Below are 12,463 nucleotides of genomic sequence, written 5' to 3'. Positions count from 1 at the left end.
TTTATTTACAGTAAAACACTTTTTGTTATATTCCATGGTAATGACTCTTAACATCCCGATAGCAATGAATATATTAAATGCTTTGACAATAAATACATACAAAATTAATCTCTGTAAGCTGTAGTACTGTAAAAAGCACGACCAATCATCTGAGCCGGCCCGGCTAAAGTAACTGGATGGCCTACCTGCCTGTCAGCCTTCCATCTGTGCACAAATTTATCTCGTGCCCTCATTGATGATGCGCGTTCGTGTGTGTTGGAGGAGGGGCTCTGTAAGGAAGTCTGAAGGAAGGGGCAGATTTTTTCCGGCTGTGTATTTTCAAATTCTAGCGCACTCGAGCTGGTTTCTCCATTCTTACCTACCCTACCTTTAACTATTTTTAGGGTGCAGCTACAGGTTTTATTTATTTCAAAGTGGGCCCATTTTAATAATATTTGTTTACCTTCAAATGTGCAGAGGACTCCCCAATTGCTGTGTTTAATTTATTTTAAAGTAGGCCTGTGTATTATTTTTAATTCTCCTTAGGAGTTCTTTGTTTCTTATTAGAGGTTAACAGTTTTATATAATGTAATAAATAGCCTAATAAATGCAAAAAAACTGTAGTTTTTGTCTGATATAACAATAAATACAACTTTATTAGCTATCAAGCTATGAAATATGTTTTGCGGCTCCAGACAAAAAAATGTTTTGGAAAAAGGAGCAAAATTGCTCTTTTGGTCAAAAAGGTTGCAGACCCCTGGGTTAGAGCAATGCAAATATTCGCATGGCGTCCATTGTGAACGCAGCATAATGCAGTTCAGAAACCACTGTTCTGACGCTTTTAAAGCAACTTTTAACAGTGTGAGGGGCCCAAAGCCCATGGTGGCCGTAGGACGTACAATTATTTGTGGGGCATAACGGCCAGACCGAGGGGCTACGGCCGTCATGGCCGCCGTGAAAATCCCACCCTGTATGTGAGCGTGAAACTGTTCCTGTGAACTGGAGATGCCATGGCTGGACGCCACAGCTGCTCCAAGACATGAACAAGGGGAGTAATTACTGTATAGTGTACTTACATGGGGTAGGAGGTCAAATTACACTCTTTTCACTGCTATAATTGGAGACTTCATATACCTTCTCTGAATGATCAGAGTTTGGATTGTAAGGTCCTGTGGAAGCCTTAAAATTAATAGCATTTAGTCTAAATTCAATCTTACACTGATGAACTATAGAATGCATTTTTCAAAACAGCACAAAGTTGCAATCAAAATCCCTTCTTTATTAGTATGCGTTAAACAAAAGCAAGGTTTCTGTAATTTGTGTGAGTTGTTTTGACAGTAAAAATCTCAAGAGGAAAACATTTTATTTCCGAATGTATTGGCTTGTTAGCATTTGATGCAAAAAAACTCATTGCCTGATCCTGCATCCACAACCACCCTCACTACGAGGGCATATTGTAGGAACATATGGAGAGAGTGATGAGTTTTGTAAAATGTAGTGAGTGGAGCTTTCCAGGTCTAATATAATGTGCATTGACATCAGAGTCATTGCCACTCATCCTCTGCAGGGAGACATGAGGTGACATTTTGACTCCAAGGATGCATGTCTGTTCATTTCTAGTCTCTAAAGCCTAACCCTGATCTGTTTAACATCTGTCCTCACTCTTTAACTTCTGCTTCCCTTTTATATTAGCCTCTATCGAGACAGAATGTCTTATGAAACATATTGTGTGCAAAACTACAGGATCACAATTGAAGATATCAAGAGGGGGATTTATTTTTCAAATGTGAAGACTAGAGTCTTAACGAGACAGCACATGCAGCATGGAGTTTTGCACCCCGGGCTGGGAAAGCTCCCAGAATATCAGTTTGGGATGAAGTGTATCAGATACTTTAGTTAAAAGTAGAATAACCACACTGTTACAGTACTCTAACACAAGAGCAATCCTCCATTAAATATTCTATTAGAATAACGTTTCGAGGCACAAAATACAAATATGAACCCGAAAAAGAGCATAAAAAGGACCCTTTGAATGAACAACCAATAAATGATTAGTTGGATGAAAAACGTCTTGAACATGAAAAGTATATTAAATAGGTACATTTCAAAGTAATTCTGTACAGATACCCGTTGAGCTAGCTTGTATTTACCACTCATATGGTGTCTGCCTGTTAAATGCTGTATTTCCTGTTTGTTCTATAGTGCATTATCCAAAGCACCTTGAATTGCCTTTATTTATAAAAATGTGTTATATTACGAAATGATTTAACTTGCCTTTTATAAATTCAAGTCTCATCTGATAATATCAACTCATCTAATTGGTTATTAATCATTCTGTTTAATGTTATGTTTGCTGTTGTTTTTCTGGTATGTTTTAATGTCATGTCCAGTTCATCTTTCAAAAGGAAGGAACCCTTATCAGAAATGTCTGTTTATATTACGTGTTTCAGTGGCAACATTTGAAACATTGGCCCTGATTTTTGTAACTCCTAAATATCAATATTGGCATTGGCCTAAGAACTCCATTCTCAGCACTTGGCTTGCAACCAAATTAGTGCTAATTGCTATGCAAACAGACTTTTAATGTCAGGCGTCTTTCTGAATAAAACATGAGATGTTGACGCAAGTCATTGACTACTAGGGGTTTGCGACAACACATTCAATCAGGGTAATTTGTGCAGCACATTGAAAATATTTCACAACAAAGTATTTTCCTAGTAATTAGAGTGCAGACATTCAAGGTCAGAGGACAGTCATATTATGCTTGTAGCAAGCTGACAAACTACTAAAAAGGATTTTTTATGATGGCTGCCGGAGATTTAACTGATTAGCTGTGAGATTAGATTGGATGCGAGCTGATTGGAGTTACACAACACATGTTACACCCCACAGTTAGGAACTGTCGGATGGAATCCTTCACGGCGGCAGAGTGGACAGCTTCAGGGATTCAGCATGTCTGATCAGAGTGTGTGTGGTGAGGGAAGAGGTGTTACTCAGTCACGTCTTCTACCCACATTTCAAAATTAGCCCCAGAGCACCCATTAAAACTTCAAACCACAACCCTACCATTATGAAATATGTGAATAATTTGTAGTTTTTCCTCAAAGGCCTGACTGAGGACCTCATTAATCTACTGCAGGACTGCAAGGCAAGTCCTGGGTAAAAGTTTTACTAAACAAGGTAATCTTTCAAGGAAAATGTCAAACACTTTTTGAAATGAACTCCAAAATGTGAGGATTTGTCTTTTCTCTTTCATTTATGATAGTAAATGTTAATCAATTTAGGTTTTGTACTGTCAGGTTGAATGCAGTAATAGAGGAATTTGAAGATATCAGTATGGGCTCTGGTGATTTAAAATGGTAGTTTCTCAACGTATTATTGATAAATTAATTTAAAAAAAAAAGAATCAGCAGATCAACCGATGAATAAATGATTTGCAGTTGCAGCTTGTCAAGTGATAACGAAAAGAAAAGCATGTTATATATCACAGAAACAAGGTTTATCACATATCCAAGGTGCTAAGAGTGATTAATATGTGGCAGGTACCTCTGTAGGAAGCGAGGGTAGGTCTGTCTGTAGGCGAAGCCGGCACGCCGCACTCTGACGTTCTCCAGCAGCCCGAGGTACTCCACCTGGTGGCGGCAGCGCTCCTGCTCGAACAGGAGAGGCGACTTCACCTCGTTGGGCTTGATGCAGCGCACATAGTAGGGTTCCTAGAGTGGGAAACTGTGTTAATATCTAACTGAATATGTTTTATTTCTGATGCAAAATTCAAGACTTTGTTCTGGAACTCTCAGGCATGTTATTTTAAAATGTAAGGGTTCGTGTGTGTTTAAAACAAAGGGTGTATCATCCAGACTGCTCACCTTGCAGGCCAGGTTCTCCACCAACATGATCATGGAGTTTTTGAAGAGCGTTGCAGCAGTTAGTGGCCGTTTGGTGACCTCATTGATTCTCAGTTTGCCTTCAGGCCACATGCACTTCAATACTGGGTTAGAGCTGTGAACATGAAAGGAAGAGTTGTATAACTAGATATTAAAACACTTTAATGAGCATTGAGTAACAAAATAAAGAAATAATCAGTGTTTCTCTACTGATGTACGCTGCCACTAAGATTGTTTCTCTGATTGTTATCAATGTGGTTAAAAACTATTAAGATTCAAATGTGTATCCTAAAGTTGGATAAAAAGTTAGTTTATGAAGAGTGATGAGTTTATGTCAGACAACAACAACAAGAAGGAGATACATTGCCAAAAATTGAGACAAAATGTGAGTGTATTGTTAACGTAAAACTAGCACTGCAATAATTCATTAATATAATATATTCCCTAGGTTTTAAAAATGTATACTCTTAATACAGCACCAACCCAAATACTGTAGGTTTTCCCATTAGGCTATTAGCACCCACGTTAAAACATTTCTGGCTGCTATCCAAATTGTCTCTTAGGAGTAAAGAGTATCATAAAATGCACATTAAACAGGTCAGGTCAGTTACTAGACCTCACATTTATATTCAGCGGAGGAAAAACACCAGGGAGAGGAGCAGGATATAAGCCTGCTGAAAGGAGATTAGTTGTACTTGTGCTGCACTGTTCGTTCCAGAGCATAGTCATGTACAGTGATGCCAGGAATACAGAGAATAAAGTGTGTGATTGAAGAGGTGTGTATTACTCTGTGTGTTTTTTGATTGTGTCACCTGTTGTACAGCAGCCTCTTGAAATCCTGGAACAGAGTGTCTTTGTTCTTATCAATGAAACCCACCACTGAGTACCTGTGGAGAGAGGGAGGCAGGTGAATAAATGTTCGCAAAAACACATGTCTTGCTTATTGTTCTGACAAGTAACAGCATTACTATGATTATGTTGACCTTATTCTATCTCTAGATGATCTTTTTATTTACACTTGGCCACTTTTTAGGTACATTTTTCCAATCCTGCCACCAGAACAACCGGAAATGTTTATTTTCTCCGTGCTGAGGTGATGGCATTACACATTTGCTGGAGATTTGACGGCTGCTTATTCATGCTGTGAATCTCCTGCAACACAACTAAAAGTGCTGCCTTATCAGATTGAGATCTAGTGGCTATGGAGGCCATTGGAGTACCTTGAACTCAGTGCCATGTTGGTGGAATCAGAATGAGGTAAGATGTACCTGTGAGACGTTATTCACTGCGTGGTGCATTTGTTGTAAAATGTCCATTAAAGATGGGCAGTATGTGTGCATAAAGGGGTGCACATGGCAAGCAACAAAACTCAGGGTAGGCTGTGCATTTTAAAATAAGGCTTGATTGGTATTAAGGGTGTGCCAAGAAAATGTCTTCTTCACCATAAGACCAATAAAGAACATTTGAAATTCACCAAACAAGGCAACAATTGTTTCCAGTGCGAGCTAGTTCAGACTGTGGCATTGCTTTTCTTATTTGAAAGGAGAGGAACTGGTGGTGGTCTTCAGCGGCTGTAGTCCATCACTTCCAGGTTTAATGTGTTGTGTGTTCACAGATGTTGTACTGCTGCCATGCTTTTTGAGTTACCGTCGCCTTCCGGTCAACTTAGACGGGTCAGGTCAGGCTATTCTCCCCTGATTTCTCCTCTGAAGACCGTTGTACGTGAAAATCCGAGGACATCTCGGAAGAGTTTCTGAGACACTCAAACCCCTTTGTGTGGCACCACAAATCCTTGCAAAGTCAAAGTGACTTAAGCTGTGTTTCCACTTCATGGTAAGGCTCTGCTTTGCATGACTCATTTTGAGGAAGAGGTAATTATTTATTGTGTTTCAATGCACCCCTACCAGGGTGATGAGGCATGAAATGCTGTGACACCATCTACAACTGGTAACACGCTGCGTTACAAAGGAACGTATTGTCCTGTGTTGCATTGGTGCATTTCTCTGACCAATCATTGGTCTGCAGTGTATTAACTTCACCCCCTAATACTGTATAAACTCGCTTGGAACTTCCATTGAGGTGGAACAAAAACATACAATATCATCTGCTTTCCTCAACTTTTGCGTGTGAAAAAATATTTTAAAAAGAATCAAGTTCTGTATAGCTGCATGCCGTACCATCTATTGAAAATGTGGTATTACAGTAGATTCTGACATCTGGCATTAACAAGTGAACTTCTTGTCCAGGTCTGATTACTACAGGCATTGAGTGTCTTGACAGATAGTTGGCTGATCATATAATAGCATAACAAAACAGCTAGGTGTACAACTGCACTTAATAAAGTGGCCACTGGATGTTTAAATTGTGGTTTCCATGAATCTAAATATAAGTTGGACCTTACAGCCTCCTGTAAACGTTAATGTGTGCTGTTAAGCTATAAAAGCAGAGCTGCAGCATCCCATGCTGTGTGTTGTGAGCAGCCCTCTGCCTGCTATAAGTAGCTCAGGGATCAATCACGCTGCCAGTCAGGCTCCTATGGCTGAGTCCTCCCCTGGGCAGCAGACACTAGACAAATGAGCTCAACACGTTTGAGAGCCCTTTTTGGAGGCTTATCGTGTGTTATTTATTCATTTGAATGGTACCCAAGTACTTTGGGGCATTGGGAAGTGGTGCTGTCATTTTGGGAGACAGCCTGCTATGAAGATGATGTTAAAATGTTTGCATGTGTGCTCCAGTTGTGAATATTAAGTGGGGGCCAATTGTTGGCATTGATGGTGGTCATTTTAATGAAATTCATTTGTGTTTTATTGCTACTGTTCAGAATACAATGCCAACCTATGTGTGTGCACTACGATGACTCTACATTAAGCATTTCAACATGTTACAAAGTTTCATTTCTTTCAAACAAAAATAAAATAAATATATACATAAATACAAAAATACAACATCAATCAATTATAGAAACATCATCCACACACCGACCCATACTTTTGTAAAACTCTTACGATGTGGGAAGTAGGTGTTTTGATGTTGTTTATACCTATGGCAGAAATGGTTTGCTTCTAAAATGTTGATGCTTAGATAGAATGTATTCAGTATATACTACTTCAGACTTCAAGTAAGCATTTTAAAAACACCATTTTTAAAACATCTGTTGGAAAAACCGTGTTCCACCAAAAGTGTGTATTACTACTTACTTGTGCCATAATGCAACTGTAACTACAGCAAACGATGATATCACGGTGTACTGAGGGTAAAGAGTTTTTTCAAAACCATCCTTTTGAAAACAAATATTTTTGTGAATGAGTGGTTCTCCCACATCCCCAAAAAAACATCAAGTTGAATTAGGAAGCCAAACTCCCATGTGCTCTCTAAGCTGCCAAAGTACACGACTGTGATTTCAGTAGGCAGTTAGGTGGAGAAATTCAAAGGGGTATGGATGTAGGAAAAGAGCATGAATCACAGTTAAAAGCTTTTACGGAGTAGATCAAACTGAGAGACACTTACACCACATCTCCTGCGTAATGGCGGATGCGGAAGTCGCGGTCAAACTCCAGACTCTTGTCCGTGGGTGAGAGCTGCAAAGAGACAGACAAAGAGAGTGAGTCAGCTATTATAAAACATCTCAGAATAAAGTATGTAAAGAGCAAAGAGATACTGTATACTTAACAACACATTTTTTTCACTTGTTCTGCTTTTTCAAAAACAATAATGTTCCTCCTTTGCCTGATGCTGTCTTGTACTGATCACTTCGAACTGAATAATGTCCAACCATGAATGTCATTTATAATAAATAAATACATATAAATATGACGCATCTTCCAGCAAACTTCCTTTTACTGTATGATGAATAAAGGACGAGAAACCACATCTGGTTTCTAAATGTTGACCATTAAAGTTACGTCAATAGTATTGTTTATGTGCTGTAGATAAAAAGGTATTTCCATACTTAGACAGATCTATGAATAATTTACACAAGTTTCCAAAGTATCACCTTAGAGCCTGCATGATGTTTTGACCTTTCTTGTATGAATGTCATGATTATGCATAACATCGTTATGTCATCATGTCTTCATTAGCAGCTGTTTAGCAAATAAAATGACTACAAACAATGATTATAACGCAAAAGCAACGATATGTGCAATTCAGCCAGAAGAGATGGATATATTAAACTAAGAAAAATGATTTGAAAATAATTGTAATTTGGCTGTATTTAAGGTTTTCTCTTTTCTTATGTTGACATTCAAAGATGATAGCTCATCTGGAAAAAGTTTTCAGTTCGAGCAATATCATAGGAATGGTGTTTGATCAAGAGTAGGTCATAGTTTCTAAACAAATGTGACAATAGGACCGCTACACTTTAGTAGAGGAGGAAAAGCATGACCTTGTAGTCAGTAACCAATGTAGCTTTAACTGTGTTGTTATTAATATTTGGAAGGAACTGTCATACGCTTCAGAATCGTCCTGCTTGGATAGATTGGGTGAATTGTCCTTCTGAAAAATGTTGAAATATGGAAACGCAAACAAACAATCCAGATTCTTAAGCATCCATTTTTCATTTCTCTATCCTGGTTCATGATTTGCAGAACTGCAAGGGCAACTGCAGGCCAGATGCAGTGGGGCAGAACACACTGTCAGGGTGGATAAAGTATCACAGAAGAGATGAAGCGACGAGGGAGAGCAAAAGTGGAAGGAACATGCAAAAGGAGATGAAAAAAAAAAAATCAAGAAGGAGACGAGGACTGAGTAAAAGGGAAGAGAGATGAATGAATTGTGATGGGAAGAGACATTAACAGATAAAGAGCGTGTGTGCGCGTGTGTGTGTGTGTGCGCGTGTGTGTGTGTGTATGTGGGATAGTGATCCCTGTATGTAGGTCAGTTAGCAGGAGCACTGGGAGGGGAGAAGCATGAATGAAAAAGAGTATCACAGGTTCTCATGAGCATCCAGATCTGCAAACCTGCCAATGACAAGTACGTTTGTGACGTGTTGTGCAGCGTCGTAAAGTAAAGTCTGTGTGTGTGTTTCACTAAATGAATTATACAGACATGAGATACTGTATTATTAGAGGGAGACATAAGTGTAAAGGGGATCCAGTACTCTCATAACAATCCCAATGAGAGAGACGTGATTAGCATATCATATCAGAGGGCAGCAGCGAGATAAAACTCATTTCAACAAGGAGGAGAAAAAGACTGATGTCCGAAGGGTAATACAGATAAAGGAGTGGTTCAACATAATTAGCATAGAGACATCAAACCTGGCAACCTCACTGCAACGAAACAGACCTGTAATGTTGTGAGGCTGTTAAGAGGTGCTGGTAGGGTCAGGTTTTTTTACTTTAAAACAAAGCTAGGCTAGTTTTTCCCTAGTCTCTAGTGTGTATGCTAAGCTAGTCTCCCCACGTCTTGTCTTTAGCTCCAAGCTTGAACAAACATTTTCAGAATGATTTCTCCAATGCTACAGCAGACAAGTATATGTCAGACAATAGTGACCATACGACTTTTGCAACAGTTTGTTTGGATTTGTTCTTGTTTCAACCATGACAATACCATACTGTAGCTTCAATAACAAATCCTGGCCTTAAACCCATCCAACATCCTTTGGATAACACCCTAATATATTTTGTTTGGTTACATTTAAGAAAACCTCATGAACAATATTCCTAGATATTTGGAGGCCGGAATTACAGCAGAATAATGATCAAGGTTTTAGAACAAGACGTTACTATAGTAACATAATGTTGAAATGTGTTGGTGTCCACATACATTTGGCCACAGAGTATTGCATCAACCCGGAAAACTGTTGAGAAGAAAGAAAAAAAAAGCCAACAATCAAAACTTTAACAGCAACATTCCTCTCCACCTATGGTCCCGTCCCCCCCCCCACCCCCCCCACTTTACCTACTGGTAGCCTGATATGTACAGTAGCTAACTAGTCTCAACCTATTGTTTACTCCTCGCCAAAAAAGGTGTTACTAAGAAAATAAATTTCTACATAGAACCCGTGGTGCACGGAAAGAACACCTGCTGTCGCTTAGACTTGCCTCTCTGTCTCTCCAAAGGGGGGGGGGGGGGGTGTACGGCCGTGGTACTAGGTCCCCGACCTAGGTTTGGATCCAGAGGACGAACCGGTCTCGGGGGGTCAGTACCCCGTGGCGGTCGGAGTAGGGTTAAAGAAGTCTTGTACAAAATCTCTAAACCGCCAAGGAGTTACAGGTGTTTGTTTGAGGTGTTAACCGATTATACTGTGTCAGCAGGACGGGGACCAAAGGCACCGGAGAGGAACACGACCACAATTATAAATGTGCGAGTTATAACAATTGTTTGCAGTCTGGTGACATTTTCCGAAGGTCACCTGACTAGTCGACTAGTGGAGTGAGGTACAAGTCTTAGACGCTCAAATAGGCAACTTAGGTAGTATAGATGAAAATAAGTCCTATAAGAAAGAAATGTGTAAACCTTAGTCGCTACAAGTCTGTCATAAACTTCCCTCCAATATGCGGACCGACGGTGACAGCACATAGACGAAGAGTCTGGTGTTCCGCTAAACTGTCAACCTAGTCACCACCCACAAAATCGGAAGAGGCGGGAAATGACCGATGTTTACAACCACAAAAAAAACTAAGTAATTCACTCAACACCATGAACCGGTTACGACGTCGAAAACATCTTGAAGTACCAGGTGTGTACAGGACTTGTGCGTCGATAACGAACTTGTTTTCTTATTAGCGTGGGTCTCACACAGGAGGACACCGGGAAGTTAATGATATCAGATTTCACCCCCATCACCGGGGGACACTTTCGGACCAAAAAAAATAGGACGGGTACATAGAATTCTGGCCAGTGTCAGTGGAGCGTTCGACTTCCACTTTTACGTGTCTTCAATACAATAGTATGTGGGAGGATCAGTGAAATTGTGCCCACGACGATTGTGGAGCACATGCGACTCACCAAGGACCGAATTTATATAATATGTAGAGAAGTCAGATGTAGTTTCGTTAGAGTGGAGAGAAGAGCGGAGAGAACTGTAAAACAGAAAGTCAACAAGAGCGGGTAGAGTATTGTTTTTTATACAAGGATAGAGGCAGGTTTACTTCTGACTGTAGCCAGAACGGAAACGTATATGTATTAATAATATAAGGAATTTTATTGTGGGAACGGGAACAGAAACATTGATGTATAAGATGAGGTTCGGTTAAGGAAAAAGGTGTACACAGTGAATGCGGAAAAAAAAACTGAACCTGATTCAGGATCACAGTCGAGTCCAGGTAATACCCGGGAATTTCTACATAAAGAATGAAGAGAATGTGAATGAGACAACTAAGCGGAAAGTGCATTACGCACTTGGGATACTTTGTATCAGGGTTGACTTCAACAAAGTTGTCAGATTCTGAGACTACAGATCAAACAGTTGCGGTATTTTACGATTGCCTATAAGCCAATTCTATACTATAATTTGTCTCTTCTCGTCCTGTCGAGAGGTTTCATGCTGAATTTCTTTCCGTAAATGAGGCGGTATAAAGAACTTACTAATCCACTTTTACATTCGCTAATAGTTTAGATAGGTAGTAGTATCCTAAATTCTCTCAGATTTTGTAACATGAACTAGAACAACAAAGGGTTCGGTGTTTGTCCGGTCTTTTGTTCTCTATAAATTGATTGTTACTAATGTTTTTGACTTTTTCGTTGAAATAAATTCTGCGCCGACAAGACCGGACAAATCGATCTTGTGGTAGGAAGATAAACTTTAAGAAAATGTAAAGACTCTAAATTATTTGTAATTCGGTCAGGTTTTAGACCTTATTTATGACAGGTAGTTTTTTTTCGCCACATGATATTATAGACAGTCCTTATGTAAGAGAGTATATTTATTCGAACTATTTATAACCCATTTGCAAATAAACTAGGTTAATTAATTATACACCACACCACTGAGAAAATTTCGGGTAGATACTTATTAAGAGGTCGGCGGTCGTCCCGGAGAGAAGTAAACCACTAAGAGTCGGACAACTCATCCGAATATATTTTCAGGGTTATAAATACATATACTTTGTATTAGTAATCACATTCACTGTCTTTCTCGGTCTGGGTCCTCGTCCTTTGTAACTTTTACTCATACTTTTCATCGTCTCCTTTTCCTTATACAAATGTATTTAAGTTGTGGACACCTTAGATACAGTCGTAAACATAGGCCCGTCCTGACACCACACACACACACGACCACACACACACACACACACAACACACACACACACACAACACACACAACACACACACACACACACACACACACACACACACACACACACAACACACACACACACACACACCAACACACACACCACAACACACACAACACACACACCACACAACACACACACGACACACAACCACCCACACACGCACACACACAATCTCACCACTGACTAACATACCTCTCCAGACACACCGAAAGGTCGTCTAGGTCCGGACAGGAAAGACTGCCACGCAGACAACAGAGCGAGACACAAACAAAGCCACACGTAAAGTACACAAACAAAACGACGTTCACACTCAGTTATAAATAGGAACTTTTACACTAACACAAGAATTAAAGAGAT

At 39.7% G+C, this 12,463-nt stretch overlaps 1 protein-coding gene across 1 annotated transcript; it reads right to left on the bottom strand.

Annotated features, from left to right (window-relative positions):
* Nucleotides 1-3,497: 3,497 nt before the first annotated feature.
* Nucleotides 3,498-10,649, bottom strand: LOC104960121 (unconventional myosin-Id-like). Its single transcript, XM_010788087.1, has 5 exons — nucleotides 10,605-10,649; nucleotides 7,371-7,441; nucleotides 4,676-4,750; nucleotides 3,846-3,978; nucleotides 3,498-3,692 (listed from the first exon to the last, which is right to left on the bottom strand). Exons 1-5 carry the CDS (start codon nucleotides 10,647-10,649, stop codon nucleotides 3,498-3,500), a joined length of 519 nt encoding a protein of 172 aa, XP_010786389.1.
* Between the last annotated feature and the right edge of the window lie 1,814 nt (nucleotides 10,650-12,463).

Source organism: Notothenia coriiceps, unplaced genomic scaffold (genome assembly GCF_000735185.1).
Source record: "Notothenia coriiceps isolate Sejong01 unplaced genomic scaffold, NC01 NC01_scaffold00031504, whole genome shotgun sequence".
Classification (NCBI taxonomy): Eukaryota; Metazoa; Chordata; class Actinopteri; order Perciformes; family Nototheniidae; genus Notothenia; species Notothenia coriiceps.
The sequence above is the reverse complement of the archived record's forward strand: the minus strand, read 5'-3'. Positions and strand labels throughout refer to the sequence as shown.